The sequence below is a fragment of the Hemitrygon akajei genome, chromosome 30, assembly GCF_048418815.1.
Source record: "Hemitrygon akajei chromosome 30, sHemAka1.3, whole genome shotgun sequence".
NCBI lineage: Eukaryota > Metazoa > Chordata > Chondrichthyes > Myliobatiformes > Dasyatidae > Hemitrygon > Hemitrygon akajei.
The window spans coordinates 10,616,421-10,633,837 of record NC_133153.1 but is presented as its reverse complement, the minus strand read 5'-3'; the positions used below and the strand labels follow the sequence as shown (position 1 = coordinate 10,633,837).

General features: G+C 46.2%; 1 protein-coding gene across 1 annotated transcript in view; it reads left to right on the top strand.

Annotated features, from left to right (window-relative positions):
• Window positions 1–17,417, top strand: part of lrrk1 (leucine-rich repeat kinase 1) — a 197,640-nt gene that overhangs the window by 53,084 nt on the left and 127,139 nt on the right. The window contains 6 exon segments of the mRNA XM_073032977.1: window positions 787–958; window positions 6,751–6,930; window positions 10,693–10,841; window positions 11,979–12,205; window positions 13,210–13,337; window positions 14,801–14,964. Coding sequence (XP_072889078.1) covers window positions 787–958; window positions 6,751–6,930; window positions 10,693–10,841; window positions 11,979–12,205; window positions 13,210–13,337; window positions 14,801–14,964 — 1,020 coding nt within the window.

Below are 17,417 nucleotides of genomic sequence, written 5' to 3'. Positions count from 1 at the left end.
GTGATGGGCTTTGGGCTTTCTGAAGGATCCATCAGGCCTGGCAAAAGGAGCGTATTGCCATTCAGCCCCAACTGTCTGTGGCCATCAGAGCTGGTATCCCACCGCCTCACCTCCTGAACTCTGATGCTGCCTCTGTGGAGTTTGCATGCTCTCCAGGAGACAACACACTGTTTCCTGGATGATCTGGTGTCCTCCCACATCCCATCCCATCCCATAGTACAGGTCAGAGGCAGAGTGATGTGGTGGGAATGTAAAATGGGATGAGTGTAAGTGGATGCTTAATGCTCTGTGGGCCGAAGGGTCTATGTGCAGGTTATGTGACTCCCTGACTCTGAGAACTGATTCCAAGTAGGGCCCTTCATCACAATCAGGAGCACGAGAGATTCTGCAGATCCCTCTTCCCACCTCTCGGCTCTCTTCCTTTCCACACCTGATAAAAGGTCTCAGCCCAATCGTCGACAGTTTATTGCTCTCCATAGACAAGGACTTGCTAAGTTCCTCCGGCGTTGTTTGGGGAGCCTTTAAAGCAATGCTGGGCTGTTGCCCAAGTAAAGTGGTATGGTTCCCTAGTGTCCCTTTGGAGAGAGGTTCCACCATTTTTGCACATCTTACTCTTTGTGTAGCTTCCAAGGGGGGACGAAAGGCAAAATGAGAGGGGAGGGGAAAGCAGGTTAACAACAAATTAGCATTAAGCTGCCGAGAGGCTAGGCAGGGACAGAGGGACGCAGGCTGCCTGCTTACTGCTCAGCTGCTGCGGGTCTAACTGCTTCCACTCCCATCTCCCAGTGTGAACTCTTGGCCGTCGCTGCCTCGAATGGAGACGTGGACGTGGTCCGCTACCTGCTGGAGGAGGCACAGGTGGAACTGTCGAAAGAGCCCAGTCACGAAAACCCTGCAATCATTGCTGCTCATCAGGGACACGAGGACATCGTCAGAGTGTTACTGAATTCCATGCCAGGTGAGAATGCCATCATCTAACGGGCAAAAGACAGCCATGGAAATACCAGCCTCTGTATACTGGGTGGTCAGGGCCGGTGAGAGCTTTAGATTCTCCCTAAGCCTCTCTGTCTCTTTTAAGATGCTCCTTTAAACTGATAACTCCGACAAGTGGTTTACCAAATGCCTCAATGTCTCCTCGCACAGCTGCGTGACAGGTTTGCTCATGTAACATTCTCTAGAGCAGGGGTCACCAACCTTTATTGCACCGCGGATCAGTTTAATATTGACAATATTCTTGCGGTCCGGCCGATGGTGAGGGGGAGGTGGGGAGGTGTTAATCACGATCGGAATATAGGTGATAAGCCAACTATAAGTCACTTATAAGTGGCTAATACACTCTTGTTTCTAAAAGGGTTTATCTAACAAATTTAATATTAAACACAGTGCATATTTTCCTTGCGTGAATATAATGATAAGTCAATTATAACTCACTTACAAGTCAAAAGCATCATGACATTTTAAGTAATGTTTGGATATTAAACACACAGCACATATTTTCCTCGTATGAACATATAAAATGATTGCAATACACCAATATCGCTGAATCAGTGGGAGCCCTGGGCTTGTTTCCCTGCAACAAGACGGACCCATCAAGGGGTGATGGAAGAGAGTGATACTCAAAGGGGGTTCCTTATGCCCAGTCTATTCCGCAATTTAGTTTTCGTTGCAGAAAACCCCGCTTCGCAGAGATATGATGTTAGAAATGGAAGCAACGTTTCCAGTGCTTTTGTGGCTGTCTCAGGATATTCAGCCTTGACTTTGATCCGGAATGCCAGCGGAGATGTTATGTCAAACATACTTTTCAGCCCACCGTCATTTACAAGCTCGAGGAGTTGATCTTCTTCCCACGCTGACATGAATGATTCACCAGGGACATTCACAAATGGGTCACGGACCCATTTCTTTGCACGTCTTGGGTCATTTGCAGTTGGGAAGTAACGCTCGAATTCTATCGACAGCGAAGATAGGTGATGGCACACTTTATCTGCCAACTTGAAGACAGTTGTCATTCTCCCCTGAAGTGACAAATTGAGTTCATTGAGCAGGTTGAAGATGTCACACAGATAAGCGAGTTTTGCTATCCACTCCTTGTCACTGAAGTTTGCTGTCAGTGGTGACTTTTTTCCTGAAAGAAATCTCTGTAGCGGCTCTCTTAGCTCAACAACCCTGGCCAGGGCTCTCCCCCTTGATAGCCACCTGACTTCAGTGTGTAAGAGAAGGCGTTTGTGCTCTGCATCCATTTCCTCGCAAATCTACTCAAACAGACGTGAGTTAAGGACTTTTGCTTTGATGTGATTGATAACTTCAGTAACGTCACTCAATACGCTGTTAAGATCAGGTGACATTTTTTGGCTAGCCAGCATTTCCCTGTGTATGACACAGTGTGTAGACTCGCATTCAGGAACAACCTCTTTGACTCGGGTAGTGAAACCAGACAGCCGTCCAGTCATAGCTGCAGCCCCGTCTGTGCATATTCCAACACAGAATGACCAGTCCAGTTTGCCTGGCATGCAGTCATTCAAAGACTTGAATAGTTCTGCCCCAGTTGTGTTAGTTGGCAGCGGCAGTGTACACAACATATCCTCGTGCACATCATCTTAAAATATATATCGCACATAAGCCTGCGGTATTGCCTTGTTGTCAACATAGGTAGACTCATTGACCTGGATAGCGTACCATAGTGACTTGTTAAGCCGTTCCAACAGCTGTGCTTCGATGTCCTCCGCTATGTCATCGATTCTCCTTGAAACTGTGGTAGCTGAAAGAGAAACCTGTGCCATCTTGTTAGCTGCAGCTTCTCCCAACGGTTCACAGCACGTGTCCTTGGCAGCAGGCAGAATCAATTCTTCACCAACAGTGAAAGGCTTCTTAGCCTTACCAACACAGCTCGCCACTAAGTACGATGCCGTCAGAGCAGCAGCATTTGTGGAGATGGTGGCTCTCAGCACTTGCTTCTGTCCCGCCTGCTCACGTTTTTTCTGCTCAAAAAACTCAATGGGTTTGTCTTTAAGGTCAGGGTGCTTGGACTCAAGGTGCTGAAGCAGTTTTGAGGGCTTCATTGCCTCATTAGACAGCTTGTCTCCACATATCACACACAGGGGGCTTGGAGCGTGCAAGTCACCGGTCACATTAAAGCCATATTTTATGTACAACTCGTCGTATTTTCTGTTGAAGGAAGCTTTCTTTTTTTCTGCAGTCTCGGCCTCAGCTGTCTCTGCGTTACCATCATCGTTAGGCCTTTTATGTCCCCTACCACCTCTTCCAAAGAAACTCTCAAGCGAAGTTTGTTTTTTACTCATCGAGTAGTTGTAAGTTAATGACTGATGACCTCACGTGGATAATGACCTCGCGTGCGTTCAAGTTCAACAGTGGGCGTGACAGGGACTGAGGAAAGATGCAGCTGACTCATATCGTTTCATATCGCCAAATCATATCGTTTCCTCGTGGCCTGGCAGCACATGCTCTGTGGCCCGGTGGTTGGGGACCACTGCTCCAGAGGCACCTTGGGTCCATTCTCTGATGGTCCGCAGTGGAAGCTTATCAGTAGGTACATGCTGTGGGAGCAGATGCTGACTGTGTAGAGGGACCGGCAAGGTGAGGCCTGGGAAGATCTAGGAGGATACGCAGTATAAGGGAATTATACAAGTCATTCTCAAACTCTTCTGGTGTGTCATCGGCAGACAAGGTTTTTCCAATAAAATTTGGAATCTGCTATGGCCTCAGGAAGCCTCTGCCCCACCATTTGGAACATTAAGTAGCCCCCCCCCCCCGCCATCTGTTTGTAGAAAGAGCCTCAGCCAAATAAAATGAGTTTAGAACAAAATATGCTTGAGAGAATCCAAGTGACCTTGAGCAGTCAGTGACCTCTGCCTAATTTAAACCATCCTGTGCTCTGTCTCGAGCATTTGATGCATGATGTCTCAGTGGTGTGCCAAGTCAAAAGGGATGAAAGGAACATGGGGAGAGTAGCAGCAGAGACTTAACGGAACTGTTTAAAGAGCTCTCAAGGAAACAAGCTGGAGACTTATGTACAAAGATCATTAAGAACAATTAGGAAAACGCATGGTACTTTGGTTTACATGGGCAGAGGGACTTAATACTAAAGCAGAGAACCTTCATGCCATTGGGATTCTGGCCAGCTCTGGCTACTAAAGCTTAAGAAGGGATTGCAGGTCTTTGAAGAGGCACAGGGGGTTAACTGGAAACAGGCAGCAGATGAGTCAGTTTATCCAAGAGAAGCTCGAGTTGCTTAGCTCGGAGAGGAGAAGAATGAGGGAAAATTTGATAGCGGTAGCTATAGCAATTCCCATTAGCTGATGGCTAAAGTATGAGGCTTCATAGATTTAAGATTTGGGTAAGAGACCCAATGGGGCGGAGTGTGCAGAAGAGAGGAGTTTTTGTGTAGTGTGTTGTACTGACTTGGAACTCACTCTCCGTGACGCTGATGGAAGGAGAGGTGATTCAACAACTTCTAAAAACACCGAGGGTGGTAAACTGGCAGGGCTACAGCACCAAGCAGAGAGCCAGCGTGATTTTGATCGGCTAATTGGACTCCTGTGCTATAGTGTCTCAATGATCTGTCAATAGATTTATAAAGAACAGTAGCAACTTTGAGGTACACAAAATCTTCCTTTAAAAGATATTTTCCTTTGGTCTTTCATTTCCGGTTTCCTTCCCTTGCAGTGTGTTGCTGGATTTTATTTCCCTCTTTTAAATGAACATCCCCTCTCTGAGGCAAATGGCAACATCTTGATGAGGAGTCAGTATTTAGTAAAGCAGAGAAGCAAGTTGTGTATCTTATTGTTTTGAATTCCTCAAGTAATTTCTTTCAATCTCTGGCCCCTTGTTTTTGACCTGTCAGCTAAAGAAAGTAGATCCTTCCCACTGCATCTGGGGTACTAATAATTGCGTACACTTCTATCAAGTCTCTCTCCAGCCAGTACTTTGTAAGGCCAATAAACTATCTGTTGCTGGTTACTGACTGCATTTCTGAGCTATTACTTCGGCTGAATGGTGCTTCAGGATTCCCTAAAGTGGTGAAGAAAAGGTGGAAACACCAGATTTTTGGGAAAAGGAAGTTCAGCAAAAAGAAGCTGTAGATGCTGGTGATCTGGAGAAGCAAAGAAAGGTACTGGAGGAGCTCAGTAGGGCAGGCAGGAGAGATGGAGGGAATTGGGCAACTAATGCTTTATGTTGTTACTCTCCATCGGGAATGGAATAAAAGAAGGAAGGTAGGCGGTATAAAGAGGTGGAGCAGGTGATGGATCCAGGTGATAGGTGGATCCAGGTGATGGGGGGGGGGATCCAGGTGATGGGGGGAGCCAGGTGATGGGGGGGATCCAGGTGATGGGAGGACCCAGGTGATGGGTGGATCCAGGTGATGGGGGGAGCCAGGTGATGGGTGGATCCAGGTGATGGGGGGAGCCAGGTGATAGGTGGATCCAGGTGATGGGGGGAGCCAGGTGATGGGTGGATCCAGGTGATGGGGGGATCCAGGTGATGGGGGGAGCCAGGTGATGGGTGGATCCAGGTGATGGGGGAGCCAGGTGATGGGGGAAGCCAGGTGATAGGTGGATCCAGGTGATGGGGGGAGCCAGGTGATGGGTGGATCCAGGTGATGGGTGGATCCAGGTGATGGGTGGATCCAGGTGATGGGGGGATCCAGGTGATGGGGGGAGCCAGGTGATGGGGGGAGCCAGGTGATGGGTGGATCCAGGTGATGGGGGGGATCCAGGTGATGGGTGGATCCAGGTGATGGGGGGAGCCAGGTGATGGGGGGATCCAGGTGATGGGGGGATCCAGGTGATGGGGGGAGCCAGGTGATGGGGGGAGCCAGGTGATAGGTGGATCCAGGTGATGGGGGGAGCCAGGTGATGGGGGGGATCCAGGTGATGGGGGGAGCCAGGTGATGGGTGGATCCAGGTGATGGGTGGATCCAGGTGATGGGGGGGATCCAGGTGATGGGTGGATCCAGGTGATGGGGGGAGCCAGGTGATGGGGGGAGCCAGGTGATGGGGGGAGCCAGGTGATGGGGGGATCCAGGTGATGGGGGGAGCCAGGTGATAGGTGGATCCAGGTGATGGGGGAGCCAGGTGATGGGTGGATCCAGGTGATGGGTGGATCCAGGTGATGGGGGGATCCAGGTGATGGGGGGGATCCAGGTGATGGGGGGAGCCAGGTGATGGGGTTGATAAGCAGATGTGGGAGGTAGGAGGGTCAGAATGATGTCAGAAGTTGGGAAGTGATAGGTGGAAGAGGCAAGGGGTTAAGATGATGGAATCTGATAGGAGTGGAAACTAAGGTAGGGAGGAGAGGAGAGGAATCAGTGGGAGAAGTGTGTGGGTAGTGAGCAGATGGAGAGGGGGATGATATAGGGTGATGGGGGAGAATGTGACAGAGCGGAGGTGGCAGGGTTGCCCAGGCAGAATGTGAGGATGTGTTCCTTCAACTTACATTATGCCTCGATTTGACAGTGGAGGAGGCTGAGAACATGGTGCTCCTGCTTGCAGAAGTATTTTTGAAAGGAGTTGTTGATGCAGATAATTAAATCTCAATTAAAAGACGTTAAGTGTTGAAGAATAATCCAGCCAAAAGTTAGAAATGGGTAGAAGAGAGAGCCTTAGTTAAAATGCAGCACACAGACAAAATGCAATGGAATCTCGGGTCTTGAATTTCTCGAGTGGAAGCGGGACCTTATCGTGCGCCGTATCCTTTTGTTACCTAACTACATCAAGAATGTGCTCGTTACAGGTACGTGCCCAGACAAGGACCTACTGAGCTGGATGCTTGCTGCGGCCTGTAGCCAGGGACACATGGCTATAGTGCAGCTCTTGGTGCTTGAGTACAAGGCAGAGGCAAACAGCTGTGGGATGAAGTCACAGAATTATCCCATCATCACTGGGCAGCCATTGTACGCGGCGATGCAGGCAGGTACGTGGGTCTTCACGTCTCCTAGGGTGTACACAGTACATGAGCAGCAGCATTATCCAAACCTGGCTCTTCTTGTGTGTATGTGTTCTATACAAAACTCACCCAAGCCAATAAAGGAAGGGGTGCATGATTTGTCTATAGAATGGCCAGCTGGAGCAACTGCCCATGAATTAGAATCAAGATTAATATCACTGGCATATGCTGTGATATTTATTGTTTTTGCAATAGCTGTACATTAAAATACATAATGTTAAAAACTGTGAAATAAATATATATATATTTGTATAAAATAGTTAAAATAAGTCATGTAAAAAATAGTGAGGCAGTCAGTGTTCATGGGTTCGGTGTCCATTCAGAAATCTGATGCCAGAGGGGAGGATGCTGAATTGTTGAGTGTGTGGCTTCAGGCTCCAATACCTCCTCCCTGGTGGCAGCATGTTCTGGGTGATGCCAGAACATAGAACAGTACAACACAGGATCAAGCCCTACAGCTGCTGATTTCCGTGCTGAGCATGATGCCAAATTAAACTAAATTGCTTCTGCCTGTACACGATCCATATCCCTCCCTTCGCCGCACATTCATGTGTCTGTCTAAAAACTTCTTCCTCATCACTATTGCCTTGGGTTCTGCCGCCCTTAGCGGCACATTCCAACAACTTGAGTAAACCTGCAGATGCTGGAAGTCAAAATAATACTCTCAAAATGCCGGTGGACCTCAACAGGCCAGGCAGCATCTATGGAAAAGAGTACACGATTGATGTTTCGGGCCAAGACCCTTCACCAGTTCTAATGAAGGGTCTCGGCCCAAAACGACAACTGTTTACTCTTTTCCATAGATGCTGCCTGGCCTGCTGAGTTCCTCCAGCATTTTGTGTGTGTTACATTCAAAAAACGTGCCCAACACGGTTCCTCTCTCACCTTAAAAGCATGTTCGCTAGTATTAGAGATTTCTGTACAAAGATTGTGACTTTCTACCCAATCTATGCCTCTCATCATTTCATAAACTTCTGTCAGTTGTCCCCTCAGCCTGTGATGCTCCAAGGAAAACAATCCAGGTGTTTCCAACCTTTCCTAATAGCTGATGTTCTCGGATCCACACTGCAACCTTCTCTCCTCCTATAATGGGGCAACTAGAATCATGCATGACAAATGTAGTTGTATTGAAATAAATTAGCAGCTCCATTTATTGTGTGCAATTCTAGTTGCCCCATTAAAGGAAACGTGGAGGCTCCTGCTTCTGATGCACGGCCAAAACCTGGTCTACAGGAGCTGGTGATCCTGCCAGACCTTCCTTCCCCGGCCTCAGGCCCAAAGGCCTGTGCTCAAGGTGGACAAGGAGTTGATCGCCCATGGCAGAGGTGAAGGATTTTTGGAGAATGCACCTCACATTCCTGTTAGTGTAACATGGCGTTCTAACTTTTCTTCACTCACTGAGGACGTGCCGCTCCTTCTGGCCCAACGATGTGAACCTCCTTGGTTGTTGGCGTACTAGACAGCGAGGCTGGTGCTGCCTAGCACTCGCTCATCCAGGTGTTTCCTGGTAACATCCCACACAGGTGCTGGAGCTTCAGGGCTGGTTGCACCCATCCTGTCCCTCGGATTTGTGCAGCATCAGTTAAGGATGATTAGTCTTCTTGGTTTACCCACTCGCTTTACCCAATAATCTGCCTTCTTCCCACCTTCTGCCTCCTGGCTTTCCGCAGGTTTTCAGTCTTTTCTCTGACACTCTCCGTAGAGAAATACAGGCCCTTCAGCCCAATTCGTCCAAGCCAACCATGTTACCCGCCAAACTAGATTCTTGATTAGTCAGGGTGTCAAAGAAGGCAGGAGAATGGAGTTGAGAGGGATGATAAATCAGCCATGATGGAATGGCGGAGCAGACTCGATGGTCTTCTGGTCTAAACTAACCCCATTTGACTGTATTCTTCTAAACCCCTTGTATCCATGTACTTACCCAAATCTCTTTTGAATGTTGTTTACTGTACCTGCCTCATCCACTTCCTCTGACAGCTCATCCACTTCCTCTGACAGCTCATCCACTTCCGTGCCATCCTCTACATGAAGAAGTTGCCCTTCAAGTCCCTTTTAAGTCTTCCGCCTCTCACATTAAACCCTATATTTTAAGTAGCCCTTACCTGGAAATAAAGACCGAGTCTATTTATCCTACCCATATCCATCATGGTTTTGTACACTCTATAAAGTCATCCCTCAGTCTCCTGTACTCCAAGCAGTAAAGTCCTAACCCACCCAACCTCTCTCCCTATGACTCAAGATTTTAGGATCCTGCAGCATCCACCAAGAAATTTCTGGGCTCTCTACACCCGATCCCAAACCCTATCCCATTTTCATACCCTAATCAGTCGAAGTACAACACAGAAACAAGCCCTTCAGCCCATCTAGTCCATGCAGAACCATTTAAGCTGCCTTCTCCCATCGATCTGCAATAGGACCATAGCCCTCCATATCCCTATCAGCCATGCACCTATCCAAACATTTCTTAACCGTTGAAATCGAGTGTGCGGTCACCACTAGCAGCTCATCCCACACTTTCACAACCCTCTGAAGGAAGAAGATTCCTCTCATGTTCCCCTTAAACTTCTTAACTTTCACCCTTAACCATGACCTCTAGTTGTAGTCCCTCCCAAACCCAGTGGAACAAAGACTGCTTGCATTAACCCTATCTATGCGCCTCATAATTTTGTATACCTCTATCAAATCTCAATCTGCTCTGTTCTAAGAAATATAGTCCTAACCCATTCAATCTTTCCTTAGATCCTACAGACCAGGCAACATCCTTGTAAATTTTCCCTGTACCCTTTCAATGATGTCAACGTTGTTTCCATCTTTACTGTAGGTGGGTGATTAAAACTGCACACAATACTCCAAAAAAGGCATAAGCAATGTCTTATACAACTTCAACATAACATTCCAACTTCTGTACTGAATACTTTGAATTATGAAGGTCAATGTGCCAAAAGCTTTCTCAATTACCCTATCTACCAATGACGCCACTTTCAATGAATTATGGACCTGTGTTCCCAGATCCGTTTGTTCTACCAGACTCCCCAGTGCCCTACCATTCACTGTGTTAAACCAGTGCTTTTTTTGTGTGTGTTGTTTGAATTTCTGCAGATTTCCTCGTGTTTGCATGTTAAACCTACACTGGTTGGTCCTACTGAAGTGTAAAACCTCACACTTGTCAGCATTAAATTTCATCTGCCATTTCTTCATAGCGACAGGCCCAAGATTGGGCTCCTTGGCCTTGGAAAGAAGGCTGAACCATGTATGTAAACCGTGAGATACGGCCTGGAAACAGGCCTTTTGGCCTACTGAGTCTATGCTGACCAGCAGCCTCCCTGTTACACTAATCCTACATCAGCCCCATTTTTAAAATTCTCCCCATAGTGTCATCACCTACACATTGGAGATGATTTATGTAGAAAGAAACCCATATCTGAGGGCTGGAGTGTAACTGATGGCAAACAGCAGCTGAGACTGTTGCTAGTGTCCTGCTCATGCCCCCTTCTGATGTCACTCCACCACCTCCTGCAAAGCTGTACGGTTTCTACGCATCGACTTTTATTCCAGATTTCTACCAGCTGCAGTATTTCATCTCTTTTGTTTATCTCCCCGACTCTGTTGCTCACTGATTATTTCCTACTTCTGTCGGTTTGTTGGTAGTTCTTGTGTTGTTTCTCTCCTCGCCCTCCTACTTCGACTTCGTTGATTATGGTTTTGATGGGAATGTCTGTTTTGTACCAGGGAATGAAGAGATTGCTATCTTCCTGCTGGAGAACGGAGCCCAGTTCTCCTCGTACACTCTCATGGACCACCCTCAGCTCAGCAAGCAGCTCCTGAGGAAACAGTTTACAGAACCGAACAGCCAGTGCGAAGAGTCGACCACACAAGCAGTGAGCCAGCACTTCTCTGATGATAACTAATGGCAAAACACAAAATTAACTACTAACTAACTAGGAGTGATTGTTGGTAATCAAGGGATGTGTCAATAGGGTTTTGAGGATAGACCTCATGTTTGGAGTGAGATCTGAGGACAGCTGATTGATTGAATGATTGAAAAACAGCACAGAGTAGTCCCTGCTGGCCCTTTGGGTCGTGCCACCCAGCAACCCCTGATTGAATCGTAGTCTAGTCACAGGACAATTTACAATGACCACTAACCTACCAACCGGTAATGTCTAAGGAGGCCGGAGCATCAGGAGGAAACTTGCCATCACAGGGAGAACATGCAAACTCCTTACAGGTAGCGGCGGCAATTGAACCTAGGTCACCATTTCTCTAAAGCGTTGTGCTAACCACCACACCACTGAAAATCTCCGGCTTTAGACACACGTTGGACAGTCTGTGCCGGCTCAGAGAAATCAGTAAGGGATCAGGATTATAAAGAGGGGGATCTGCCCCAGAGTATGAGCTGGGGCAATTCACAAGTTTCCCAGGGAATGGCAAGGAGTAATTCGTACCTGCCCCCACAGTGAGGGGGGGAGAGGAAGTAACTCACAGCTGCCCCAGGGAGTGAGAGTCTGCGCATTCCACATCCGCCCCAAGATTTCCCTCAATACAAAGGAGCCGTCTGTGTGGAATTTGCACGTTTGTCCTGTGGTTGCGTGGGTTTCCTCCAGAAGCTCCAGATCCCACCCACACTCCAAACATTTGTCAGGCGATGCGTGCTGTACGTTGGTCCTTGCTCAAGAGTGAGAGTTAGGATTAGTGAGCTTGGTCGTTGGCAAGGATTTGGTGTTTCTGTGCTGTGTCTCTCCACAATGATGTGAAATAGCTTGTGTGCTGGTGAAGGGAGCTGATACAATGGTAAGCACTAATAGCGAGTTGGGTAAATACCTGCAATTGAAGAAATTTGGGAAAAGAGCAGTGAGTGTAGGACCAGTAGGATTTTCTTTCAGACACAGTGGGTCAAGTGGCCTTCTGCTCGGACGGAGGGCTTTTCAGTTCATTCACAAGCTTTGTCACATACTACAGGATGTACTGAGGTGTCTTCTTGCTGTGAGCTTCTGTTTCTTACACTTGAATTACAGGGCCAGTCACTGAAGTGGTCTCACCTGAAGCTGCCTTGGTTGGATCTGGACTGGTTCATAGATATGTCCAATCAAATAACAGAACTCGATCTGAGCAGGAACAGCCTCACTCTCCTCCCCTCAGTTATTCCTTGGGGACTAGTGCACCTACGGAAACTCAACTTGTCCTCAAACCAGCTGAAGGAATTGCCGGATGCAGTCTCGTCAGAAGAAATCCTCTGTTCGGGGTGAGTGAGAGACCAGAGTTGCTGAGGAAGGGCTTGGCGTCTCCAGTTGCAGTGTGCTCTATCGTTGAAGGAAGCAGGGCGATGGGTGTGAAAGCAAGATTGTGGGTGCTGAGAATCTTTAAGAGCCAAGGCTGAAAAGACACTCTCTGGGAAGGCAGCATCTTGTGAATGATAGAGAGGCCTTCAGTAAACAAGCTGTCCTCAGAGTTTCACCAACCAACTGACTGTTATAGAGTCCACCAACCCCAGCCATTGCAGCCCTGTAAATTACATTTCATTTTGCAACTCATTGACTGAAGTATCAAGGTCATTAAAAGTGGCCAACAGCAGAGGGGAAAATTGGGTAAAGTGCTTAATGAGCATCAAACCCACCCAGAATTTGCGTTTTTTTTTATTGAATGTAAATTTATTTCTGAATCCAGTTGATCCTTACTCGCAATTTAACCGATCAGCGTGCCAGTAACTTTTACTTTTGCCAGTCAGTGTTGTGAAGACAGGGACGGAGCATGTAACAAACCGGGACGAATGTCTGAGCAAGATTTACTTACTCCCCGTTACGCCACTGGCATTTAGGCAGCAATGAAAGTCCTCCATCTCTGTCCGTCCTTACCTCCCACAGGGATATAGAAAGATTCTTCAATGCTGTTTTTGTAGCAATTTTTTTTCACCAGTCAGGGTTGTTCGCCTTGAGCTGAACCCCCGAACCTGGAGGACCGGTGAAGCACGCTTAGTCTGGCCATTACCCTTTGACCTGTTTGGTAGGGGTGACCCTACCAAGAGCCAAAGCACAAGGCCCTGACTCCAGCCAACAGAGCTCTCTGGGTCATTGAGGCACGCAAGGCTCCAAACCCTGTGACAAGGTTGTGGTCCACTTGGAGGAATGAAGATTTAGGATAAATAAATTTCTCAAACTTAGTACTATTTGCAGTTAGACACCATGTGCATGGTGGTGGATCCAGTGGAGAGGCAGGAGTAATGACTGAACTAATATTACGCTCTTTCAGAATACTGGAGATTGACGTATCACGAAACCAGCTGACCTGCTTGCCCACTAGCTTCTTGCATCTCCCAAAACTTCAGAAACTGACAGCTTCCAGCAATCTACTGAACGTGTTATTTGATGAAGAAAAAGGTAGGAGCACTATTCATTGTCTAGGAAGTTCCAGACTCATTCTGATATTTCCAAAGTTCTAATCCTGTACGATTGCTCAGATATATGTTCCTGCATTAATAGAGAGTTAGTTTTCACTTCCTGCAGTTTCAGATTACCCAACCACCACTCCCCCCCCATACCCCTGTGCTCTTTTCTCTCTCCTGATTGACCCAGGTTCCTTTTTTCCATACATTCTCCTAACCCATGTCACCCAGTTCATTCTACCTATCACCCATACACTTAACTTGCTGTTCTCCAATCCCCTTCCCTCCAAATGTTTTTATCTGCTCATCGTCCCTCGCTTATGCAGTTCCACTTATCACCTTCCTTACAGCAGATTTCTGCTTCTGCACCTCTTGTGTCTCAACATAATTGACTCCTGTGTGATTGGTCACATGTACATTTGGGTTGCTATGTGAGTGAACATACAATTCAAAACAGAGATTAGTAGATCTCCATACATTAAGTAAATTAAGAAATGTGATCTTAATGGTAGAACACACTGCAGAACTGGAAGACCAGTTATGATCTTGTTGAACGTGAAGTGGACTTGAAGGGCTATAAAGACTTCTACTCTTACCTCTTATGCTCTGAAATATCTGTGTATGACTACAGATAAAAACTCAATCATGGTTATTGATCAGATAAATGTTTGAGTCAATTGTGATTAGACAGTTAAATATTTCATGTTACTGATCAAGTGAAAAATTAAGTCCATAAGACCATAAACCATAAGATATAAGAGCAGAAGTAGGCCATTCGGCCCCTTGAGTCTGCTCCACCATTCAATCATGGGCTGATCCAATTCTTCCAGAAATCCCCACTCCCCTGCCTTCTTCCCATACCCTTGGATGCCCTGGCTAATCAAGAACCTATCTCTGTCTGGCTTAGATACACCCAGTGACTTGGCCTCCACAGCCGCTCGTGGCAAAAAATTCCACAGATTTATCACCCTCTGACTAAAGTAATTTCTCTGCATCTCCGTTCTAAAAGGAAGTCCTTCAATCCTGAAGTCTTGCCCTCTTATCTTAGAATCCCCTACCATAGGAAATAACTTTTCAATATCTAATCTGTTCAGTTCTTTTAACGTTCAGAATGTTTCTATGAGATCCCCCCCTCATTCTCCTGAACAGCCCAAGAGCTGCCAGACATTCCTCAGATGGTAACCCCTTCATTCCTGGAATCATTCTCGTGAATCTTCTCTGAACCCTCTCCAATGTCAGTATATCCTTTCTAAAATAAGGAGTCCAAAACTGCACACAATACTCCAAGTGTAGTCTCACAAGTGCCTTATAGAGCCTCAACATCACATCCCTGTCACAAGTCTTTTGTGATTGCTCAGGTAAATATCCAAGTATTTTTGTGATTGGACAGAAAAATGTTCAGCTGTAATTGTTCTTGTTTGATGAGTCAGGTAAATGTACTGTTTCTTCTGATCCCAGCAACAAACTGGATTGGATTACGAAAGCTGAGGGAGATTGATGTCTCCGACAATAGAATTGAGATTTTGCCAACAACTTTCCTTCATTGTTTCAAGTCTCTCAACAATCTTAATGTGTCTCGGAATGCACTGAAGGGCTTTCCTGAACCTTGGGCGTGTCCTTTGGTAAGTGCAGTTTTAATTAATTAATGAAGAAATTGTTTAAATGATTGATTGGGGTTCTGGATTATCTACCAGATTTTAAATCTGCATGAATTTCAAAGAATAGACTATAGCACATCTGAAACTTGATGGAACTAAAATTGGACGAAATCTATTGGTTAACGGATTATAGAGAGAAATTTTCCTTTACGTTGGCAAAGGGATCTATCTTTTGACTTCTGAGGGAAGAAGCTAATCGCCAAGTCCTTCCATGCTAAACTGGAATTTTTAGGTCCAGAATGTCCTTCAGTGAAGTATTTTATTTAGAATAAAGTAATGAAGGTTAAGCTGCATAGGGTATGGCAAAATTCCGCAGAGTAACAACAAGGTGGTGGGTCGAAAACAAATGAGTGTGAGCTGGAAAATGGAGAGCTGGCTTCTCTTCGGATTTGAAGCTTATGTCAAAACAGTCCTAGTGAGAATGGAATGCCCTCTGCTGTTCCACTATGGAGACAAAAGTTGCTGTTCACAAAAGCCATCTTGAGTTCCTAGTTACATGTCACTGACGATCCTTCCGCCCTCATAATAACCCGTCAGTCCTCGGGGTCCTCCATTGCTATGGAGAGGCCAAACACAAATTGGAAGAACAATATCTCATAGTTCACTTGGGGGTAGACCTTAACCCAATGGCACAAACATTACATTTTCCAGTTTATGTTTACCCACCCCCTAGTATTGTCCTCTCACGCACACTTACCTGCTACTTCTTTTTCCTCTCCTTTTGTTTACCTTTCCCCCCACCAAATGTTTCCATTTGCCCATCATTTCTCCACCTTGAGCCCTTCCCATTTTGGTTCTACCTACCCCTGTCCCACCTGCCTCTTGTACTGCTGTGTACTGGTAATCGTCACTCTTCTTTCTCTGTCCTAATGCAGGGTCTCGAATTGAAACGTTGCCTTAGACTTGTTCCTTTTCTGAAAATACTGCTTGATCCACTGATGTTTTTTCAGCGTTCTGTATTTTTAGTTGTTTTATTACTTGTACTGAAATAAACTGCTGCAGATGCTGGAATTCTGAAATAAAAATAGGTATCATCTGTGGGAAGAGAGCAGGTCTTCATATTCCCCGTTTCCATGGTGATAACTTTATCACTGGATAGGCATTGTATATCTACAGATGTAAAAACTGGATTTCAAAGGACAGCAAAATCTTAACAGTTAAGTGGAGAGTTCTATCTGAAGAATTCAATACTTTAAAAATAGTTTGTCAATAAGAGGCAATGTCTTGCTTCCTGCATGACGTTGAGCAAATTTGTTTTGCAAGGATCACTGTGCATTTGTAATCAATTTAGAAATAAGGCAACGTCCTGATAAAATTTCAGCACTTCTTTGCAACATAGTGACTGTATACGATTTCAAAATGTTTTCCGCGCTGCATAATTTCTCATACCGTCTTCTGACATGGAAGGAATCCTTTTGGTTCAACAAGCCTACACCAGCCCTCAGAATGATACAGTATCCCATTCCCTCACTTGTTTCCCTATATCTTATTTTCTTCTACTCTTGGGGTAGTTTGCATTTGCAAATTTACCTACCTATCAATGTGTCTTCTGGAGCAAACTGAAACAGACAGAGGAAACCCTTGCATTCATAGGGATGACCTGCAAATACTGCACAGGCAGTTAAGGATTGGACGCTGGAGTGGTGTGGCAGCAATGCTATCTGTTTGCCAAATGTGTCATCTCAACTTCGATCCCTTTATCATCAGGCAGAATATCTCCAGGAACACCCTGCCACGTTTGGGAAAGCACAGTAGATAAGTGATAAGTTACACAGTTTGTTGTCTTCTGCACTCTACTTGATCTTTCATCGATCCTGTTATAGTTACTTTTCTATTGATTTGCAGAGTATGCTCACAGGAAAAAGAATCTCAGAGTTGTATGTGGTGACATATATGTACTCTGATAATAATATTTACTTCTAAGGTTCAATTTAATGTCCCAGAAATGTATACAATATACACCCTGAAATGATTTTTCTTTGCAAAACATCCACGAAAACAGAGAAGTGCCCCAAAGAATGAACAAAAGTTAAATGTGAGCACCCCAAAGTCCCCCCCCAGCGCATAAGCGGCAGCGAGCAACTATCTCCCCCCTCCCCACCAGCAAGAAACGCACCCGTTACCGAGCACAAGCGTGAGCTAAACGATAGCAAAGACACAGCTCTTGCAGTTACCCCAAAGACTATCGCAGCTCACCCGGCATTCAGCAACCCACAGGTTCTCTCCCTCCCTGACAAGGGAGAGGGAGGTGTCCCCCATTTTCTCAGTAAGCAGGAGGCATAGCAACAACCCGTTGGTTCACGATGTTAAAAAGTCCGTATCGTTGCTTTCTTCGAGCCCTGTGCCCGAAGATCGCAAAGATCTTGGGTCTTTGGGCCCAGAGCGAAAGTTTTTCCAGTCTCCCCGATGACACATGA